This window comes from Empidonax traillii, unplaced genomic scaffold, assembly GCF_003031625.1.
Source record: "Empidonax traillii isolate 1590-97213 ecotype Southwest subspecies unplaced genomic scaffold, ASM303162v1 scaffold410:size520991, whole genome shotgun sequence".
NCBI lineage: Eukaryota > Metazoa > Chordata > Aves > Passeriformes > Tyrannidae > Empidonax > Empidonax traillii.
Window position 1 is genome coordinate 297171 of NW_020955603.1, and position 24644 is coordinate 321814.

General features: G+C 36.7%; 1 protein-coding gene across 14 annotated transcripts in view; it reads right to left on the minus strand.

The window, feature by feature from the left end:
• The window catches only part of PLEKHA7 (pleckstrin homology domain containing A7), a 155568-nt gene that overhangs the window by 79289 nt on the left and 51635 nt on the right, over nucleotides 1–24644 (minus strand). Inside the window, exon 1 of one of the 14 annotated variants that reach the window (XM_027893907.1) lies at nucleotides 23960–24177. The exons of the other annotated variants lie outside the window; for them this stretch is intronic. Coding sequence (XP_027749708.1) covers nucleotides 23960–24030 — 71 coding nt within the window. The 5' untranslated portion in view covers nucleotides 24031–24177. Of the gene's footprint in view, nucleotides 1–23959; nucleotides 24178–24644 lie in introns of those variants that run through there. 14 annotated transcript variants of the gene reach the window in all.

Below are 24644 nucleotides of genomic sequence, written 5' to 3' on the forward strand. Positions count from 1 at the left end.
TTTATAAAATCACTATTTTATCAACATTTTAGACTTTCAAAAGAGAGAACAGATGCCTACAAATTTAGAGTCTTAACTTCATTTACAGCTTTTAGGGTGCTACTGCAGCACATAGAAGCAAAAACATCCATTGTTTTACAATAGCAGAAAGGACTACTTCAGTCTTTCCAAAAAATTCCATCAAAGCTGAGAAGCGAGAACAGGCTGGAATTCCTGAATCTAGATAAACAAGACACACTGCCACCTTCCAAGATTAACTGTTTACAGATTTACAGAAAATCTGTTCCAGTGCATAGAATTCTGTTCTTTAAAATATCTGTACCCAACATAAAATCGTCTTTATTCTGAAGACAACATTTCGGCGACATCAGTGCTCTTTTCACCTCAGGAACTAAGTGTATGGATGTGGGAAGAAAGTGGTTGCCTTCTATATTAGTGTGCTTTTTCCCAGCTGTGAGGTAACACCATAAAACAGGATAGAACTCTGTACAAACATAACGAAGCCTAATGCATTACAACACCCAGAAAGCAAGTTTAGCAAAACTACTTGGCAAGGTTAAATTGCCAGTGCAGTACTTCAAAACTGAACCCATCAATGCCACCTGAAAAGCTGCATCTCCAAATCTAAGTCCTCCCTCTGAGATGAAGTTTCCTATACTACTCAATCAAAACCTTTCTGCTCAATTACTTACTTTACAGTTGCAATCAACTTAATTCACCCAAGTATGGCTCATAAGTAACTGCACTGAGACATCACGTTCAGCTTAATGTGGCCCAGAATACATTTGCTCCTTATCTAAGAATCTAAGCCTAAGCTAGTGATGCTAATACAACAGATGAAGTTCCAGAAGTGATGAGTGGCAATATCCATTCATCCCAAAGCACAACACTAGAAAGACACAACCATGTTGTCATGCAAATTAACCGTCAAATCTGAGTGAAAGGAAGGAAAATGCCCCATTTCTGAACAAGGAGATGCTCTCTAAGAAAACTAAAATAAATCAATTATTCTTATCTTGTATGACACAGACTTTGTTTTCTATCCAGCACTTGGGGGCCCTCATGTTATATACCATGAGTTGAAACTTTAACGCTTCTGAATTTAACTACTATCAGAGGGCTCACAAAGTCTGCAAAGACCATGTGCTTATTCTATATCCTTCTGACGTGAGCAGGTTGCATAGTAAAACAATGTATTTTTAAGTCATTAAGAAAAAACAGCTCCAACATTTTGGCACCTCAAAATGTCTGGTTCCTTACGTAACTGTTTTCACTTTCAAATACTTCTACTGACATGAATGTAAACTTTAGCTGCATGAGAAATAGAAAAGAAGCACAAAAGCTATTTTATTGATGCATTAGAAAATTACAATTGAGAGTTACCATGGGAAGAAAAAACCCACTAGAGTTCTGCTTGGAAACAGACAGTTATAGTTTTGTTTTGAATAACATGTTCTAAAGAAAATAAACATTGTAACTGACTGAAGTTCCAACCAGGATTTTTGTGACTAGTCAGCGTGCCCTGTAGGGAAGGAAAACGCAAACAAGAAATCAGTCAGGCATGCTGATGTGAACTGTGAGACCACCTCCCTGCATCTTGTATTGAAGATGTGCTGGAAGAAACAAAAAAAAATAAAACCTTGACAGCAGGACCAAGAATAACGTTATGTTTCTTAACAGTCTTCCCCCGAAGGAAGAAAAAAGAATCCAAAGGAAGAAAAAAGATAGATGTACCATTTTTATTAAGTGGTCTTACCCTACCATAAAATCACCATGGTCCCATTTTGAAGGTATTTCCTGCTACAGTTAAGTGCAGATTCTTCAGAAAGGAAATAATCATATCCATGACATGTAACACCAACTGTTTCTGGAAGTAAGGAACCTTCATCTAATGCCAAGTGGCAGGCATCAAAGGCACATACAGGGTGCCATATTTCTAACTGCTTATTAACAGAAAATAATTTATAAGATTTCTTTCATGAAATTATTAGTAAGCCAAGCAACAAATAAATAGGAGAAAATAGTTGAACTTTTTCAAGGACTGTCCTGTAAGTTGCATTAATAGTTTATACAACCTGACCTCCTTAGATGCTTGTAGAATTGATGTGTCTATGAATTTGGTAGAATAGGTAAAGAGGTCCTTAAAATACCAGAAGTATATAATACCTCTATTGTCACCCTACATAGTAACTATTAAAAAGTCAGTGCAGACCACAAACTATCTCAATCCCTAATTACAGCATTACATGGTTTCAGCATCAATGCAGTTCCACAATCTGTGTATCCATAAGCTAGAGGCCACATATTTCATGACTTTTCAGCTGGATTCTATTAAAACAGCATTCAAGTCAAAGTCATGGGAAGCATGTCTGGGAAATAATGTCACTCCAATGTAATTATGACAGAATCACAGGGTTGGAACAGACAAAGACCATTTTGTTCCAACCCCCCCTGCCATGGGCAAGGACATCTCCCTAGTCCACCAAATAGACCAGGTTGCTCAGAGACCCAGCCTGGCCTTGGACACTCCAGGGATGAGGCATCCATCACTTTTCTGGGCAACCTATTCATTCCAGTGTCTCACTACCCTCACAGTAAAGAATTTCTTCTTAATGTCCAATTTAAAACTACCTTCTTTCAGTTTAAAACCACTGCCCCACATCCTGTCACCACACTCATTTGATAATGAGTCCATCCCCATCTTTCCTATAAGTTTCCTTTAAGGACTCAAAGGTTGCAACAAGGTCTCCCTGGAGCCTTCCCTTCTCCAGGCTGATCAATGACAACTCTCTCAGCCTGTGTTCATGAAGGGGGTGCTCCAGTCCTGTGATCATCTTCATGGTCTTCTTCTGGACTCACTTGAGGTGGTTCATGTCTTTCTCATGCTGAGGGCCCCAGAGCTGGATGCAGTGCTCCAGGTGGGAAGCTCTGTCACCAGAGCAAAGGGGAAGGGAAGCATCACCTCCCTCAATCTGCCAATCGAAATCTGCCCACTAAAATTTCATGAAGTTCATTTAAAATATATTTGGACTGGTGTTCACTTAACACAGTCTGCACATATGCTTATTAATGACAACTGCATTCTAGATTGCTCAAGACTTCCTATCTTGATAAAAGTATCCAAGCATCACGTACAGTTCATAAACCAGGTGTTTCACAAATTCTTTTCACAAAATTTTCAAGGCAGATAGAGATTTTAAAGTTTATCAGCTCTATTTGTCATGCTGTCTTCCAGTGGGAACAGTTGAGTAAAGACGCAAGAGCAATAAGGAATAGCACATGTAAGGAGATGGGTAGGATGTGTGCAGGGTGGCAAAAAACTGAATGCCCCCAGAAAAATGAATTCTATGCAGTTGCCACTGAAGGAAACAAAAAGGTTCATCAGAGTTCTGGTTCTATTACTGGAAAACTATAACCAGAGCTCAGAAACCAACTAATACCTAAAATCACCTTATGAGAGACTGGACTAGCAAAAAACTGTGTGCCCTTCAACAGGCACATGATTTTGCAACACACACAGCTCAGGTCACAGGACTTTCCCCTAGGCAAACAAAATTCCACTAACTGAAGAAAGTCATATAAGCACTGCAGGGATTTTCCTTGCTTCCTAATCCTCTAAAATTGGGATGTTCTCTTCTGTTCCTTGAGCTCCCAACTGTTCCCTGGGGCTGGAAGTACAGGTAGTTCCAGTTCTTCAAAGAATTATCCTGTCCTCTTCTTCACACAATAACTAACGTGTAACAATATTATAATCACATTATAACCATACAGGTTATAATAATGTATAATTATGCAAGTTCTACAATCAAGATCACTATATATTCATAAATTAAAAAATCTAAACCGAAGTATTAAGTGACCTATGAGATACCAAATTAAGCAGACTGTTTAAAATGCAGATACTCAGAACGCTGAATGTGGGGCATTAGCAGCAGCAGTTGTGTCTATAAATTAAATCTCAACGGTATCAATTAGCAGATTTCTCAGGAAATAATTAAAATGAGATTCTCAATTCAGTCTTCACAACATCACTTTTACTGCAAACTCCATAATACAGTAGACTCCTGGAAAACTTTTCATTTTAAATCTTCTCAGGGCCTGTATTTACAGTATTATTTTGTAAATAAATTTCAGACACTCCTATGTCCAAATATTTTAACAACGCTGTGCATGTATTGCCTCAGACTCTTCCACCCCCTAAGGTCTCTAAAGTATTCACCTTCCACCGGGATTTTTCCCTGTGCACTACTTTTAGTCCCAACAGCCTGTCAAGGCACTGTGGTCACTACAGAAGTCCTGAACCAGAAGCCCAGACAGCAGGAACATATTTAATCTCCTGAAAACCAGCTAAAATTTCAAGCCACGTCCATCTCAACCTTTCTTAAGATTATTTTCCACTAACTTTTCACACTCTTCATTCCTGGAGAACTATCAGACCTCTGCAACAAGCTGGCACCAAAGTATACAGAGAGAAATAGAAGATAAACCCCTGAGTTACAAAATAACATTGCTCTGGCACACTCTCTCTTCCTTATTCTATTTTTTTCATCTCTATCAGGAACACCATTTTACATATTAAGCTGTTTCCATTCACAAACATTTTCTTGTTACTTAAAAGTCAGAATGACCAAAGAGAGAAAACTGCACTACAGCATCTCTGTATTTCCATTGTGGAGTTTCTAAGAACGGATTTTAACAGCTGATACTTTTAAAAAGCATGAATAACATTTACTACAACTAAATCCATATCATTTACTTAAACATCCAGAAAACCTGAATTATAGTTGGTAACACTTCCAGGTCATAAATTAAGAACTACTCCAGTGTAGGTAGTAAAGTACAAATTATGGTATAACTTATAAGACGCCAATTTTTCTTGGCTTGTGCATGCTTTTGTCCATCTAAAATTTTAGTAGTTTAAGTGTCTAATCACATTATTTTAACTGGCAAGAAGCAGATTTCCTGCAGAGGACTAGGAAATAAAATACAAGTTATGGGCCCTTGTTAGCATTCCCAAATGTGAAATATGGTTATTTTATGCAAAAGGCAAAGATCACATTGGATCACAAAACAATTTTGCTTCATATTTTGCAGATATTCATCACATAAAAATAAACTATTTTGAAATACTTCCATTTATTTTTCTTTAAATGACAAACTTCCATGTGCATTCTCTTCTCTGTATACAAGAATAGAATATGCTGTTGTATTTTCTGAACCAGACTCTGTACTTTATTTGAATGAAAATGCCTAGCAATGACTCATCACACTAAAAAATCCCTTAATGGAAATTATAAGGGCCACTATGACTATAGTACCAGGGGTATTTATGCAAGTAAGAAAATAAAACACAAGAGTACAAAACCGTTTAAAACAAGCAAACAAAATAACGTTTAAATAATTAATCAGAAAGTGTATTACCTTCATTAGGAAGGAAGAATATCTGCAGTGACAGAAGCAGCAAGTTTCACGGAACAGCAAGACTTTTACAACAGTTCAATAATGCCCTTTGCACAGTTCAGACATATCAACGGTATCACCTGGAAGTCTAAATTATAGCATTGATAATATTCAAATTATTTCATAGACAAACATCACAAACACCAAGATTTTGAAGGTTTCATCCACAAAGATGAAACCTGAGAAAAAATGAGCTGTCACTTACTAACAACAATATAAAATCTGATTAAGGACATGCTTAGATTACAAACACTTCAAATGGGACAACTAACATTTCTCAGTGTTTGCAGAACTAACATTAGTGGACACCAAGCAGTACATCCTCTTTTGTAGGTCTGTAAAGGATTTTTACATCCCATTTTTGCAAAAAGACATCTTAAGAATCATTACTCCCAGGATGAGTTAAAACAGAGAGTGGTTGGAAAGCGTAAGTCTACTTAGAGAATATACAGAAAACAATGATACTTAAAACCTACAATGCAATTAAAAAAAAAAAAAACACTTCAGTGCTCTCAATGTAATATATTTAACCTCATTTTCAAACAGTGCCTTTCAAGTAAGAACATGTTATGAATGACTGAGCTCAAAGTTATGAACCAGAAGAAAACAGAAAAAAATACTTTGAACATTCTCAGTTCACTTGTTCCTTAGCAAATGAAATCAAATCCTGTCAGGGTTTAACAAGCACAGTTCAAATCTAAGATATTTCATCACCTCTGACAAAAATCCGACCAATTTGGTCAGACTCATGGTTATGGAGAAAATTTCATTGCATATCTCAACAGAATTTTGCTCCACACACACAACAGTCCTTCAGCTCCCTAATTCTTTTTGTGACAGTCTGCAGAAAGTAAGGTTTACAAGGTTACCTGAACTACTATGTGGCCAAAACCAAAAATTAAAATTATTCCCCCAAAAAACATGTTCGCAGATACTTTTTCTTGTACTTTTTATAGCTATATATATAGACATATAAATGTTACATATGTGCATGTGTGAGCACATGTGCATACTTGAGATTTTCACTTTGAGGCTCTAGACACCTCCAAAGTCAGACAGATTTCCTGAAGATTAAAATTCTTAAAATTCACAGAGCTAATCTTTTGCATATTAGCATGTAGGCTTTGATTGTAATGTGCTCATGTAATAAAGGCATCAAATCACACCAGTAAAAATCCAAGAGAAACTTTCATCTTATTACCAGAAAGCTGATATATCAGTAAACTACTATAAATTAATTAATGTTTACCAGCAGTAAGAAGAACGTGAACTCAGGTAGTCACTTGAATGCATAGTAATGACCTTCAGGAATTAAAATATTTCACCTGAAACAACTCTTGGAACCTAAGAAAGTATCTTATACTTGAAGAAAACCGGATATGAGGCAACAAGGATGTGTGTAACTGGATTACTGTAGCACACAGTGTTTTGAGACAAACACACACTTCAGTACAGTACTACCTAATGCAAATCACAAACACTCTTAATACCTTGTAAATCTTACTTTTTCCATAGTCCTTAAAATCACAGATTTTGTAGGGGTAAAAGCACCATGGAGACTATAAAATCAACAAGTCAGAAATTCCCTTGCTGAGTGTGTAACTTCCCCTATTCAGAAATGGGATTCACAGCAGCCTTTTCAGCTCTGAAAAGCAAGTAGAACTCTAAACTGACTTTTCCAACAGTTTCCAAAAAGTAATTTATAAGACGTTTTGTAGATGTAATAACATCTTTATAATCCCATAGTATTGTTTTCACAAATGATCTAACTTATCACCTAAAACACATGACAAATCATCAAAAAGCAGTAAATACAACATTATATACGCAGACTGTACATGAATGTCCACAAATGCACTTTCAAGGGTCAAACACATACACATCTCTGCTGCAAAAGGGAAGAGAGTTCGAGAACAATTCAATATACAGGACCTGCAGGGCACTGCAAGGTCTACCCAACTCCACCAGCCAACAGTTCCTGTGAATTTGGCCTTTCTCATGAGAGCACGGGGAGGAAAAGCAAGTAGTAGTGATATTTCACATGGCTCTTAAAAAGAATCTTCTGAATCAAAGTCACCTAGGCACTTTCTTTACACAAAAAAAAAAAAATGAGGTTAAAAAAAGATGTTTTGAAAGCCCAGTAATGATATCCTATTTTGTCCTGAAATCCTTTCTGAAATATTGCAAATGCTCATAATGGAGCTCTCAGTAGCAATTACTCACTTTGAAGTTGTCACTCAGCTGTCACCATGACAACAACAAAAACCTTTTCACGCCTAGAGAAGACAATAGGAATTTTAATTACTGAAATTCATTCTGCTGACAGTTTGACTGAAACTAAATTCTACTCTCTTAAAAAAAAAAATAAAATTGCAAGAATAATAATACATTTTTTTTTCCCCTTGAACATCCTGCTCTTTGTATTTATTCCCTCACATTTAGACTTCACACTTGCTGTTCATCTAACACTTTGGTGAGAATATGATTTTTAGGAAGGCTGGCAGAATTCTTTTCATGTCAATGCAGACTAAGTGTTGTAAGTCACCTCTGCACGAAATCTCAAATGTTTATCAGGGACTGACTTGTCCAAGTCAGCATCACCACAGACTGGTTACCTGCAAAGGAAACCTGCAAAGGAAAAGCTGAGGGCAAGACATCTCATGTCTTTTCTAACCTTGGAGAAAAATATTATAAATAATATAAATAAATAATATAAATAAATAATATAAATAAATATTATAAATAATGCTGTGGGCTTTAAAAAATAATGTTTCAGACACTGTTAAAAAAATAATTAAAAGCCATCATGATTTGGATCCTGCAGATTGTTAAACATAAATGCCTACCTTGACAGGGGTATTCATTACTCAGAGTGTGCATGAACAATCCTGACAATTAGAAAATATTTTTCAGTACCCTGATAAAAACACACAAGGGGATAAAAAGCAGAGCACTTGGAGCTAGTTTTTCTCCAAGCTACCACAAAGCACTACAGCAATTATTTGTATAACCACATAGCAGTGTTTTTCTTCAACAAGCTGGCAAATGGATACAGCTTGATAATCTCATAATTTGCTGTTATTTGTAGCTGTATAGCCTATCATCAGACAATAATATTTAAAGTACATTTTGAACATCAATCAAGCAGCAAAGGGCAAAAACTGGAGTTGACTGTTGTCAGAAAATACATGCATCTTTTTCTACCAAAAAAAGTGTGCTTCTGTGAAGAGTTACTGAACATCAGGTTAAATCACATAAAGAAAAAAAAACCTGACTTCTTGGCCTATATCCACCATGACATGTCCCATCAGGAAACATAAAAAAAGAAACTCGTATGATGCAAGAATACACAAATTAAATAAAAATTCAAAGTGGTGGAAAAAACTAATATTTATATAGGTTTCAGAGTAATCACTTTGCTTAGAAATTTTATAATATACAAATAAGGGATATGAATCAACTGCAAATGTAGTTAAATTGCAAAGGAAAAGAAATCACAGTTTCTTCTGATATTAAGAACATTTGTTCACACCACAAGAGAAAAAAAACCAACCAAACAGGAGCACTAGGCACATGAGTTTTGATAAATCAAAACCTATATATTCTGTCTTAATCAGTAAGGTGTTAGGATTCTTCTTCCCATATTTTTTAATTGTGCATCTGAAGTTACCAGTTGCATTCATGCAGATTTTTAAGTAGTCATGAATGTAAAAAAAGCCATTCCATAATACACTGATATGTACATTTACAGATACAAAAATGTGTGTAAACTTCACAGAATGTATGAACAGATGACATTTTCCATCCCTTACTTGAAACAAACAGAAGAAATAAACAGCAACAGCTCTTTACAAGAAAAACAACAACAAAGAAGGTGACGAGCAAGGCACAGTGAATGAGACTGAATTCAGTTTCTCCAGGACATGAACTGCAGACAAACATTTTAAGCACAGGCTACCACCAATGTGACAAACCACAATTAAAAGACCAAAACACAGCAACAGAAGAAAACCACAAAGGAACAAAGAAAATGTACTTATTCTGATACTACAAGATGTCCTGAATAGGCAAGATGGATTTTATCTAGAAAAGCTGTTCTGATGAAAGATTTCCAAAACAAATACTCAAGAAGGACACTTGTAAAGGATCAATACTGCAAAACTTCAAGTTCAATGAGGAGAATAAAAACAGGTTCAATAAGGTGAGAAACAGTAACTTCTTAGTGATCAGTAAGATCTTGACATGATTGAGAAGGCAGTGTTACATGGAGAACTGTGATTTAATTACTGATCCCTTGAAAGTAAGAGAGGGTGCAGGAAACTCGAAATTTTGGGAAGATGCATAAAATTGAGCGTTCAAGGAATTTATATCTGAAGCAAACATACATTTTCCCTAATACCACAAATAGTACCGAAAGCACTGCACTGAAGCCAAGTACTTCACAAACACTGCAGAAGCCTCCAATCTGTCTAGAGATAACTTTTTCACAGGAAGTGATCTAAACCACGAAGCCTTTAGAAGAACATAGATGGAAAAAAAAAAAAAAAAAAAAAAAAAAAAAAAAAAAAAAAAAAAAAAAAAAAAAAAAAAAAAAAAAAAAAAAAAAAAAAAAAAAAAAAAAAAAAAAAAAAAAGGAACAGTATATGCTAAATAGTTCATGGATGTTACATATAGTTCATAAAAAATTTCTCATCTTAGTATTTAATTTCCTACGCAGCTCAATGGTTTGGTTTGTCATATTTTTCTAAATCAAGGACATAGTTTTTATTGTCATCCAGAACTCCTTAAGGCACTCAACCAAGTAGCAAAGGACAAAAAGTAGAGTTGACTATTCTCAGAAAGTACATATGCATTTTTCTACAAAAACGGAGTGCCCTTATGAAGAGTTAGTGTTCAACTGCTTATTACTGCAAGGACAAGAAGGGATAGAGAGTCAAAGCCCTTTATTTCTGGATATTGTTCCAAATCATAACCAAGCAAGAGTGATTATTGCCTTTTTAAAATGCACCATTTAACAACAGCAGACTTTTTCACACAACTGAGCAAGTTACACAGGCAGAATGTTCTAAATCAGCACAAAAAATTCTGGCATGTATATCGATTAGAAAAATCAACTAAATAAAAATCTATATTGATAATGACCTGTATTTGCTTCGTTTGAACCATGACACCAGAGAAGTAATGACTAAAATTAGTAGAGGTTTTATCACCAACACTAATTTAAATCAAATTTTCTACAGGAACCAAATGACTGAAAAGGAGGTTTGTAGCCAGGTGGGGGTCAGCCTCCTCTCCCAAGAAACTAATTATAGGACAAGCGGACAGTCTCAGACTGCACCAGATGAGGTTAGGTTGGACACTAGGAAGAATTTCTTCATAGACATGGTGATTAGGCATTGGAATGGATTGCTCAGTGAGGTGGTGAGGTCACCATCCCTGAAGGTGTTTAAGGAAAGACTGGATGTGGCACTTAGTCCATGGTCTAGTTGACATGGTGCTATCGCATCACAGGTTGGACTTGATGACCTCAGAAGTCTTTTCCAACCCAACTGGTTCTGTGACACTGGGCAACTACTGGAATCACTTACATCAATACCTTGAATCCAGACTGGGTTGACAAAGACAATGAACTATTAACATATAGTGCCTAAACAGAGGTTTTTATGAAACATTAATCAGTACTTATCACAAAAGCCTCAACTGTTATCAACTGCCAGTATTACTCGAGAAATCCAAGTCTTTTAAGAAGTGTCAGAACCAGCCATTTGTCTTACAGCTGATCACTCGTAGCTGTGCTTATTAGGAGGAAACACAGAGATGTGCCAGTTACTTGTGCCACAGTGTACATCATCTGCTGAAGTGCAGTGGATTTCACTTCAACATCAGGTAAGATTTCCTAGTGCAGCAAAGAAAAAAGATTAGAATTCAAGATGAACGATCTTGTGTGACAGTGATTTTAGAGTTATATCTTTAGAAATAACCATTAAAATGGTAATAAAAGCAACAAGTTCTATACACACAATATCTCATTTTTATCTGTATTTTTCTTTTCACACTAAAATTTGTTTCCACTTTATTTAAAACTTAACCAGTATCACAAGGTGAGAAAGAAGTGATTTTAGCTCCATGGAGTTTTACTCTGCCCTTAATTAACTGAAAATGAAGCATCTCTGAAAGTCACATCTAAAATAAAGGAACAAACTTTCATCCTGCCAGCTACCTAATTATTAGCTTAAATCATTCCAAACGTTTTCCTGGCTATCTTTAGCACTTTGACTTGCACCTCAATCATATCACATCTACATAATACATAAAAGGGATAAGAAGAACGATTCTGTTACTGCAGTCTTTGGCTTTCCTCCGTTCTGGGAAAGAGACTTCATCTATTAGCAATAACTAATTACATTAGTTATTATATGTGTGCTGTACAACATTTTTATGTTGGATTCCTTATATTTTAAAATTTATTGATAAAATTATGAAGTAATGGAAGCCAGCATCAACTCTCAACATGAACTCATAATATGAAACTAAAGTGAGAAAAGCCAATAAGTAATTCCAATTTTATTTGTTGAATTATAAAGTTCTCATATTTGGAAATTCGTCAAATACTGTAAATGCTTCAGTTTGTACTAAGCACAGAAGCCTTTAACTTCTGTTGTGTCAGAAAGAAAAACACTAATTAGAACACCAGTAGAAAGGAGAAGTGACTCAGAAACAACAGCTGTAAGATACTAATAGTATTAATCATATTAATCAAGGTGTCTATTTCCAGCCCAAAGGCTACTGAAATTATTTCAAGCATTATCTCATTTTTCTAAAGGATCTTAAACATTAATAAAGCCCAAATTCACAAACATTAGGGCACATGTCACAAAAGGTAAGTAATATATTAAGAGCAAAGTATGAACACTGTATTTTAAAGGTTCCAAAATTTCAGCATGTGGTATGAATTTAAGGCAAGCCAAGTTCCAAGTTAAAATTACAACCACCTCCTTCAAAGTAGCAAAAAGAAAAAACCATACATTTCACATCACATTGTATACTTACAACTTTAAATATTTAACGAAAAAAGTTCTTCATTTGTTTACACCACAAAATTATTTGCCTCAAAAGTGTATTCTGACACACTAGCTGTTGCTTCTCATGAAAACGTCCTTTTGGCTCTACATTCACAATAAATCATAGCTAAAAGTCTTTTGCTCCTCACTAATCCAACAACAGACAAAATCCCTGAGGAATTAATGTGAAGACACTTTCATAAGAGAGTTCCTAGTGATGATTCAGTGACCATACATCCATCAGATGCTAACACCAAAACACAGTGATCCAAACAGGCAGTAGACAGACAACACATTCTCTGAAACATACCTGCAGGTCACTGGGACTTTGCAAAACAAAAGTGTGTTGTACCTTACAAAAATAAGACTAAATTATTAACACTTTCACTTAAAAAACCCCTAAACCACACTATCAAAACAAACAAATTAAATCACAGAAGAGCAGCGGAAGACCAAGTTGGATGGGAAGCAGGATAGTAGAGATAGTCAGGACACAGGGAAACCACCTTCACCTATTGTTCAAACACCCTTTGTGCTGCTGCTTCTGTTCTCACTACTTCAGCAGCATTTTTCCAGAAGAGTGCAAGAAGACACCTTCTTTGCCTAGGCAAAGCATAAATTACCCATCACATCTGACCAAGGTAATAGAACTACGGGGGGGTTTTTTTGTGTGAAAATGTTAATTGATGTCCATGCAGCAGTTTTACAGTGGTCTGACATGAAGATTGAGAAGCCACCTCTGTCCAATGGGTATCTCCCATTTCTGCTTTCTGTCCTTTCTTCATCACCAAGGCCTCCTCAGCTTCTGTGTATGTGAGAATTCTCCACATACCACAGCAATATCAGCAAATGAGCACATCATGACCTGAGCCCTATCACAACAACTGTGGATCCAGACTAAATCAAGCTGAAAGAAAGCCATAGATGCCATTTGGAAACAAATGATGATGTTTCGAGCTCAAAAATATGGCCTTAGCACTGAGTACCCTTTGTTGTTTGCATAGCTCTGACTTCAGAGCTTTAAAGATAAATATTGCCGCGCATCAGATGGTTGACAATAGTATAACAGCCCAGAAAAAGCAAACTAGGTTCAGCAGATTGTTACGGGACAATTCATGCCATATGAGTTTATCAATCTGTTCTAAAGCAGTTTTTCTTCCCACTGTCTAGAAAGGGTATCTTCCTTTGAAAAAACTAATTCAATAATCTGAGCTACATTTCTAAACCTGAACCATAACTGCTTGCACAATACATGGTGCCTCCAGCTGGGCTCCAGTCGAGGTTGCCAATATTTCGTCAGAGTTCTATGAAGCATATAAGCATATATGGCTTTGATCCGAGACACATGTCCCAACATTTACAGGTCTCCACTTCTAAATCAGTGCACTTAACAATGATCAGCAGATTAACAATGATCACTCCACCAAAAAGGTTCTGGCTAGCACTCAAGCAGGGCTTAATCTGCTATATGTGATGCAAGGTGAAGCTGAATAAACTGTCAAGACCAACACATAGCATCAGGATGCTCACAACTGGAAAAACAACCAAGGAGGAGGTAGTAGTTTAAAAATAACAGAGCAGAGAATGGATTCATTACAGTCACTACTCAACAATTAGGTAACAGTATTGCTTCAAAGAACTTTAGTCCAAACACTTATTGCAGTCCCTGACCCATCCAGTACTCAAGTGGAAAAGAATAAATGCTGCCGCTGACTCTGTAATGCTTGCAAACTCTAAAAATTCAGTCAGAATACCAAAAACAGAGATTATGGAAGCATGCTTGTGAACGTTACAAACCATAGTCTACTCAAGTTTAAACTGAAACTGGAAAGAGAATATTTTAGAAGACTATTTCAATATACATCAATATTGGTAAACTGCACAGGAAGTTTCTTTCAGATCAATGCAGTAAATAGACTATGCAAACTTACTAAGTACAAACGTTCAATCCCTTGGTTGTTACAAAAACTTAGTTTTAAAACATGTAAAACCATGACATTTAAGCAATTGGGATTTTCAGAACAGCTTGTGCTTAAAAAGAAGGGGCTTATCTTTAAGAGCTTTTAGCTTCTGAAATACAGCAAATCATGACACAGCAGGGTGAGAGTGGGCAGAAAAGAATACAGCGAGAAAGCACAATGGAGTGAAATCAAGGGCCATGGTGCAGAGCAATAGAAAAGTTTACATTAGCAAATGCACTGCACATTTGCCTAATGTTTTCAGCACATGGAAATAAGGCAGGCCCAGCAGACAGCAGCAATAAATCCATAAAAGAAAAACACTTCTGCCAGGGAACATAAAAGACTCTTAGTAGGCATTAATAGATCCTGCTGCTTCTCTTTAATTGTAACAATTCTGAATTGAGAACTGAGATTTTAGTATAACAAGCAGACACAGGCCACATACTAAATATTTTGCGTTTTATCCATCTATGGTAACATAGTGCAGGGAGAAAATAAACCTGTCCGTAAGGTTTCCACATGAATAGCTGGAATCGGAATGAAAACTTGATTGCATCTTTCCCCATCCAAAAGCTGTACCAACACTTCCTACCGTTCTTCAGATATTACTGAATAGCTCGCAAAAGCTGGAGTTAAAACAACAGAAGTACCTTGTGGACATCCATGAAAATCATTCTGATTAAAATACAGTTGATTTGCAACATATACATACATTTCTCTAATCGATACCCATATGCTGACCTTTCAATAATGGGAACAATTCACAGCAGAGAAACTTTCGTGAACAGTGTTTCTGGATCTGTGAAATCACCTCAAACCTCACCTTCCCCAACAGAAGACAAGGGCACAATTAAAAGACTTCACAATTATGGGTAATGCTCCAAGACTGCCTTTTACTTCCCTTCAGGCAACATTTTCTTTAAGAGCAAAAAGACAGAATGGCTGAGGAAAATGAAGGGAAACAGTCTAGCTTTTACTTGAAAGGGGACAGGAGGAGGGAAGGGAAAGCAGTAAAAGCCAAAATAGGCTGAGAAAGACCAGACAATTACATTTTCAGAAAAATAATGGGTGAATACTTAGTCTTACTCACCGAGAGTTGCAAATTCTATAAAGCAGGGCAAATTTCAAATCTTACCTGGTAAACAGCAGACCAGCATAAACCAAGTAATTTTTATCACATCCACATCTGAATAGACTTAAGCAGAGGGAGTAACCTGGTAAGAAACCAGAGTGGGGACAGAGCTAATGGCATGTCTTAAAGCAAGAAAGACAAGCTTGAACTTGATGCAGTTTAACAGGAGAGCCAAGAAACGGATTTTTCAAACGGATGATGTCGTTAAAGTAGCAGGTAAAATGTGGATTACTTAAATGGGACTAAGGAAGAGGAGGGGAAGTGCAACAAAGCTCTAAGGAAGTTAAAATAACCTTGCAGAGAGACAAGCCCTCCAACAGGAGGCTTTGCAAAGACAAAGGGAAAATGGACAGGTCTTCAACACCTTAGGGAAAGGGGTAGTAAAGTGTAGGCACAGTTGAAATTTGAAGAGTAAAAGAAAATGGCAGAGATGCTCTCCCACTTCAGGAGAAGGTAGCAAGCACAGGGAAGAGAGTCACAGCAAGCAAAGCTTAAGAGTTTCCAAGGAAAGAGACTAAAGTGCAATAATGAAAATGGCATGGGTCTTAGTTTCTGAAAAAGAGCTCTACGTCATCTGATTTGTCACTTGGGGCAACTCACATCTAAGACAGACTTGCCAGGCAAGCAGCATGGTTATGTAGTGCCCTGGCACCCTCCCCACATGAGGTCATCATCTCAGCCATTACAGTCCTCTCCACTGTAATTGTTTGCTTCAGCAGATGATCATTCCTTACCCAAAGTCATGAGTAAATGAAACCTCTAGCAGGAGCCGAAAACCTGATGTAAATTTTGAAAAGAAGAGCACCATCAGCACTATCTGCATTGCAGTCATCTCAGCAGTGTACAGAAGCATTTACACGTCAACAGGACACACCGTCTGTTTCAGACAACTGTCTTTAATTTAAGATGGTTCTCCTCAGCATGTGAGAAAGAAGTAGTCTGGTTTTTTGCAAAAACTCTAAAAATGGAATATATAAGTATCCATTTGCCAAGTGCTCAAATTTATGTTCTTTTTCTGCAGGAAGATGTCCTTCATATGCATTGCAGGACTCATGAAACTGGATTAACAATGTCATAAATCATACACCTGCCAAAATAACAGCATAAAAAGTGAGACTAAATATAACCTACATCAGATTTGAATAGATACTATCTATACTTAACAATTTGTTATAACTCAAATATTAGCAGACACTTATTCAAATTTCAACATAAATCACCACATTGGTTTAATTTTCCTACAGTTAATTGTTTTAAAAACAACTTTTAAGCTTTTGCAATGCCATCATTTATGATTTAATAAGTTTTGAATTTGCATAAAGAAGAAACTTGCAAATTTATGCCTTACAAGTATTCTGCCAGTGCTTCAACTTTTTTTTCTCCATACCAAAGTGTAACAAATTCCTAGTTTACATTTCTCAAATTACCAACTAAATGCTTCACAAACCGGGGCTGTTTCTGGAACTATCCTTTAAACTACAGGATTTATTATAAGCCAGTGTTTCCTTTATGTATACTAGACAGAACAATATTTCGCTTTAGGCCCAATTTCTGAGACTCAAACTTAGTTTCCATATTTAATTTCAAAATCACCGTATTAAGACCAAAAACTCACAGCATCACAGGGCAATTCTGTCACCTTCGTTTTACTGCATAATCTGGACTCACTCAACACATCAGGTAAATCTCAGAAAAGCTCCAGACACATCCCTGTAAGGATTTTAAAAATGAACCAAGGGGTATCTCACCACCTTCAGCTCTAAGAGAAGCATCACAGTGTAAATCTTGGGAAGCACACGACTAAACCAAGAACTATGATAATTTGTTAACTTAATGCCGTAAGTAGATTAGTCAAGTGATGCAGCAGAAATGGTAACTGAAAGAAGTGAAGAACCAAACAGAATTCTGAACAATCATCATTCAGGAAACCAAGTTAGCGTATACTCATACCAACAGATGAATTTTGTTTTGGAAAGTGTGTACACAAATACCCCTAAAACAACAGAAATATTGCATGGTGTTCCAAAAATAAAGAAACAAACTGCCCCTGCACGCTGAAATCCTCAGAATAATGAAAATACAAAATACTTTACATCTGAATGTCTAGTTATACTAGACCTTTTCCTTTTTTCTTATAATGAATAATATGTTAGAAAATGTATGTTAAGAAAAAAGCTACACAGAACTTGCTGTAACTAGTTCAGCCAGAAAAATATCAATGTCATTAGAAGAACTACAATTACATTTCTGTGAATAAGAGCCTGAAATACCAGATAGTACAAGGTAAACAAGAAGAAATATTCAAAGTTTCAGTTAGAATTAATTAGAAAAGTAAGTAGTCCACACAAGAGCTACTGCTTTGCACCACACGCAGTCTCCTTTTAAGGACACTTAAGAGATAACATTATCATAATGCTCACATTTTTCCTCAGAGTTTCCTCCTTTCTGACAGAATGATTTATAATGAATTGTTGCAATCAGCCACGCATTCATCTGATTACGCCCTTTCCACCACGCGTAACCCGAACCCCACTCGGAATGTGAACAGAGACCCAAGGAGCCAGCAGGTGACTTGGGATAAGAAAGCCAGAAGTGACACACATGCCTAAAGAAGGCAATAACCCGACACAGGTGAAACCGGCACCACACCACGGCCAGCAGTTTGACAAGCGCTCAGTTTAACGCTGGGACAGCATCAGCACAGTCGCAGCTTCACACCTGGGCCCGCAGATCACCAGGGAGCTGCATGAGGGATGGTGCCCATCCACTGGTGACTCACACAGAGCTGAGGCTTCTCATTTCCAGCTCAGATATGACCAAAAAAGGGAGATTTAAAACAAAACAAACCAAACAAACAAACAAACAAACAAACAAAGTGAACAAAATAGAGTGAGTGGAAAAGGGGGGTTGGGGGAGGCAAGAGGTAGGAGATCAGGAAGAGTGAAGAGTCTTGCCATCTCAGAAGAATTTTGTAAGAAAAGCATTCTTACCAGCTCCATTCTTCCAAAGAAGCAACTGAGGAAAGTCATGCAGGAACCACACCACCAGCCCACACCTTAATCAACATCCCTCACCATTTCATGCTTCTATTCCTCTGGACAAAATTTAGAGATCATGATCTTGCAACCTGCCTCATCTTTAGCAGGTTTCCTATCATTTTGTCTTCTCTGAGAGCAGTCTGTACTTAAGATATATTCCCTGCAAGCTAAACTCTTTTTTCAAGTTCAATCTTGCTTAATGAGTTACTTTTTATTATGGAAAGGTTTTTAATGTGTTGTTTGTTCTGTCAAGCCCAAATAACTGCTGACATTCTAACCATGAGGCCCTTGAAAAAAAAAAAAAGGGTGTTTTTGCTTAAAAGCAATCTTTTCATTTACCTATAAAGCAATTATATACACCATGTTTAAATCATTTTAATATAAAAATAGCCTGCCCACATTTTAAAGATTGCAGAGGATAAAATATATAAAACTGTCCTATTCAGATTTTAATCATTCCCTCTCTTACTTAAATCTAAATTTAATATATTCCTACAGCACCAGCTTTCTTTAGTGATTCTTCCCAAGTCCTGAAGAAGGAATTAGTCTTCTAAAAAGCAGAGACCAATCTCCCTCTTCCAATATGAAAGCTACATTCTGTGGTAGGCATATATAAAAATCAAATTCTATGAAGAAATAGCTTCTAAGGGCAGCTCGAATTTGGCACACCATGTTCTTGCATACATTTTGTCCATTTTGTCCAAAACTTGTCCCTCTCCTTTCTCCTTGTCCCTACAGGGGAAAGAGAATAGCTCTGAACCAACAAAGAAAATAAAATACAGGAAGTTTCGTTCAACTGATTTAGTTATTCCAAGAAAAACGCAACTTTAAATCCCTGTCATACATATGTATACTGCTGAATATTCAGAACAGCAATATTAAATAGTCACCTAGGACTTTGACTAACATTACCAAACAAGTAAATATTGTTATATATATTTTTTGTTATTCTTGACTATGATTTGCCTGGGCACGTTATTTCTCAAAGATTTTAGTTTAGCTAAACTTGTCAGTATATGCCACAAACTTGTCAGATTATGCTCCAAAGAAAACTCAGTAATTTTGTTTCTTTAAAAGCATTCACTGTCTTCTAACACATAGAGGTGATCAAGATTTATTCCTCTGTCCAAAATAAAGCAGGTGTGGGTTTTTTTTTTCAATTTTAGAAATGGATGCTAATAAAAGAGCAGCATTTGAAGTGGGCAGCAGGTCCCTCCTCAAAAGAAAAGTAGCTGCTTAATGCTGCAAAATCTCTTTCCTTTCCACAAATAAGCTCTGCCTAGTTTCAGTTATAATAGATTTCTTAAGATACTGCTATGACTGGGAGGGATTTGCATTACTGCATTTGGAATCAACTGCATGGATACAATTTCAAATTCACAAAATTACAAGTTTTCATATCAAAATCACAAGTTTTCACTGGATAGTTCTTTCTTCTCTTTTCTTTATTAGCAGACAGAAAAGGTAAAATAGCATATACAATTCCAAGGAAGTCTTAATCTGAACAGTAGATTTTTCATTGTGAACACTGTTTCCATCAACCTTGCTATAAGTAGAAATTCTGGTATTACAAAGGGATGCAGAAGGTTCTGCTATTGCTTAGGTCAAAGGACTATGACAGCCCTGATAAACCCTAAAAACGGTTTTGCTACTTTGAATGTAACTACTGAAAATGGTAAAATCACTCAGCTTTGCAGAACACCCCTGTCTTTACCCTTATGCACTTCTGTCAGAAACAAGATGATTCTTCTTCCTATGAAGACTATCACAGTCCACCAGCAAAACTCCATCTACATCACAGAAATGCCAAGAATTACCCCATGGCTGAAACAGGGCTGGAGTTTGTATAATCTCACACCTCCATGTGAGGAAAGAGATGTAACTCTTCTCACTCAAAAAACATTCTCCTACTTAACAGTGGGTTTGAACACACATTTTTAACGCAAACAAAAACTGTTCTCTGAAATGGCTACAATCTGCTAATATCCCAGTGGAGCTGAAAGTTCTGGCTTCCCTCATCAAACATGGCTAGGATTCTGGATGTCTTCTCTTTGCCAAAGGAATACTCACAAGACCACACTCTTTTTGTCTGGCAGCCTAAAGCAATGAGAGATAGCAAATGTTCTTACAATAAAGGTCTCTTGCCATACCAGGGTTACTGGGAAAAAGACATGAGTTCAGCCTTTGTTCTTAATCTCTACTGATTAAGTTTATGAAAATCAAACATTATCAAAGACTTTTGAACAGACTTCCTTCTACACCATATGACATACAAAGAAAACCCAACATTAAAACCTTAAGCAGGTGAAAAAATGCAAGCTCCCCAGCTGATGCCTCTGTAGCTGCTCTGGTGGCACACGGCAGGTTTACTTGCATGCTCTGACTACCATGTAAAGTTTAACAGCCAATACTAATTTTAGATTTGCTGCTACCTATCTTGAAGTAGATGAATTACATTAAATACCAAATCTGTAATAGAACAGAGATGGTATATTACGAGGAAGTGTTTTGCAATCACGTGGAGCATTTTCTACTACTGCTGTCTAGATCAGATCTGACGTTGTACCCTTACAAGAGAAACAATAGGGTATTTTTTATCACACTCAAAATAAATTATATTAATCCGCTAATTCTGTTCAAATATGAAAAAGTTCCCAAGAAATACCAATTGTGGATTGCATGGATACCAAAAATTAAAAAATTAGTTACAATATTAATTACAATATTAATTACAAACACAGTGCCCAAATTGAACTCCCAGTTTATGCAATGCCATAATCCACAGCCAACCAAGAGGCCACGCCACCCTGAGTGACCTAGTCGGGAGACTGTATCCTGGTCATCTCCAAGATAAACAATGTCCTGAGCAAACCTTAGAAAACCATAAATGAACAAAGCACTAACTGTGCACTCTTCCAGAACAGGCTGCCACCAATACCTCAGACCACACTTCCATAAAAATATTATTCCAAAACTATTACTCCTTATGGCTAACAGAAAACACAATCCATTCTAAACACCATGAAATCCCAATGGCAACTTGATCTCTAGAAAATTAATCTTTACTACAAGAAAAAAGACAAAAAGTTTCTTTAAGATAGAGTTTTTCCAGAACTTTGTCCAGGACTTCTATGCCATCCCAATCGCAAGCCACACTGGGTTAATGTCTCTGCCAAGATACAAATTGAGCATAATGTACTCTAACCTTCCCACCCATAGAGATCATAATCCAATTATGATGCACAGCAGACCCACTGCCTATTTCTTTTACTGGAAGAAGTTCACTCACCAGAATATGCCAACTGGAGTGGAAAGAAGACCCTAATTCAGTCCTGTCAGTGTAAAGTACATTACTCCCCACACAAAAATGGATGTTTATTACTATTCTGAGTGAAAATTCTGCACTGAGGATGAGCTCTAAAACCACTGCAGGAATACTAATTTTACAGAGTTACCAGTGGTTGAACACAATGTAAAGAATTTCTCTTTTTAGATAGTGAAACAAAAAGAGTTGCAAAGTCAGAATGACTTAGTCATGAAAGGAAGTAAGTCCACCCAATTTTACATACATAAAACAGGATTTTAATAAGTTGCATATCACAGAAACTAATTATCTTATCTGAAAATTCTTAAACACAGGCTTCATTGAAATGCTGAAGAACTATTTTAAAAATGTAAAAAACAGAAAGGAGAGAATTAAAACCAATATGCAGATAAGCCACAGGGATCCAAAAGTTCATGAACTTCAATCTATCTGTTTTCACAGCAGAAAGGCGAGGACTTGGAACCTGCTCACGAGACCTTCACTGTATCGAGAAGGTCACTGTGGAAAATGGGAGTTGGGTGGTGGCTCTGGTCATGCAGATCTTAAGGAGCAGCAGTGAAAAGCTGTGTGTATGACTAACCTAACACACTGGTGGGAAGAGAAGGCTTTTACAACCACCACCATTTACTGAATTTGTGTTGTCGTTAATTTTCAGCTTATTTAGACCTATTATCACAAAAAAAAAAAAAAAAAAAAAAAGGAGGGAGGGGAGGGAGGGAAGGAGAAAAGCTGCTAGACTTCAACATCCACCAAAGTTAGGCCAAAGGACAAACAGCCATGAGCAATCACTGTGGTTGACCTCTAAATGGCCAACTCTGGTTGCAATAAAACCTTACTGGTACCTTTGGGCAGACAGCCTTGGTAGTGCTACAGAGATATATAAAAAATGCACATATTTATTTCAAGAAACACAACAAAGAAGTGTTTAAAAGAACACTCTGCAGAACCACTTTTGTTCCTACTCATACGTGACTATTACTGCAGCCTTACAAAACTAACCCATACCACTGTCTATGCTGCAGTTTATGAAGTTTATTTCTCAGGTTCATTCTCTGGATCTGAATATGTTAATAATTAACTCATTCTCTTATCCTTCTCTTCATATGTGTTACAGGAAGATGAGTAATAGCACAAAACTCCTGTCCTAACTCAGATTTTCCCCTCCCTCTGTTATTGTTGCAGCATGAGAGGCAGGGAGTTCAGATTTAGACACAATAAACAGAGATTACATTCCTATATTAAGGTGTGCCAGAAACCTGAACTCTTTCAGCCACAGAAGTACTGTAACACATTGCCTCTAATTATGATGCAATATTACAGTCTTCTACAGCAGGAAGAGTAATTTCATGGTTAGAATCCAACCCATTCACTAGAAAACTGTTATACAGCACTTTCAGCAAGGATTTTTAATAGAACAGGACTGTTGAGTCAAAAAGATAAAACAGTAAGAAGCTTGTAATGATTAAGCTTTACCACAACACTGGCATTTAGCACCTTTCCACACGTGCACATTTTGTGTGAATTGTCTTAAAAACATAATGACAGTAAGTACTTTCGTTTATTTACCTTAATTATGCACAAAAAGACTTAAAATTACTGATGTTTTAGAAATCTGTATAATTTCCATTTCTCAACAGTAGGTATCTGTTTCCTAAAAAATAACTGAAATATCTGAATACATAACTCACTTAAAAAAAATCTCCAAGGTTACAACTTCATTTTTCCAGTTAGAAAACCTCTCAAAATATCTAGTACGTTTAGAAATAAAAACCATTTGCCTTCAATAAATGTGAACTTAATTATAAGGTCAGACATAAAGCATTCTAAAACTGTATTTATGATTTTCAGCTTCTTAATTCTCCAATTTCATAATTTTTTTTCAGAGAACAAAGATATGGAAACAAAAAATCTGTTAACACGAGCATCATGCTACAGCTCTATATAAAAGTGCATTAAAAGATGAAACTTAAAACAAGATATACCTGCATGACACCTGGTAGAATGGATATCCTGGTAGAGGAACAGAGTTTGAAAATCCAGACTGACTCGACATTGCCTTCAGGTATTGTATCCACTTAAAGCGCTTCTATATTCCATATGTTAATTCCTTACCAAAAAAAAAAAAAAAAATGTACGTACGTATCCATCTGTACCCTTTGTTCAAAGCTAACTAAAAACAAACCAAGTGCATATTCGAAGGTCTCGAGGATTCTGCCTGCATTTCAAACTGCTTCCTCAGTAGTGAAATTCCTAAAAGCCAACACCCTCATGACATCACGTACTACAAAACCATAAACACGCAGTTGTTTCAGTAAAGCAAGGACAGCCCGTCGATTTTGACTCGACAGAAAGCCCTGCACTGCATTCTTCCTGAAAGCACAGTGCCTTTCAGGCTGGCGAGAGGCAGGGACCTGCTGCCTTGAACAGCAGCCCTGCCTTGGCAGGCAGCCAGCAACCAGCAGAACTTATTGCCAATGCCGCAAATCCCTCCGATCAGCTAATGAAGAGCCGGACTGCAGGTGAAACATGGTTTTAGCCCATTACAAGAATTTCCTTGAAAATGCACAAGATCCATGACCTTGAACTTAGTGACAAAAGCTTCATTTAAAATTTTCAGTTAAATGTACACTGCATACTATTGTTTCATAAGCAACATCAGATTGCACT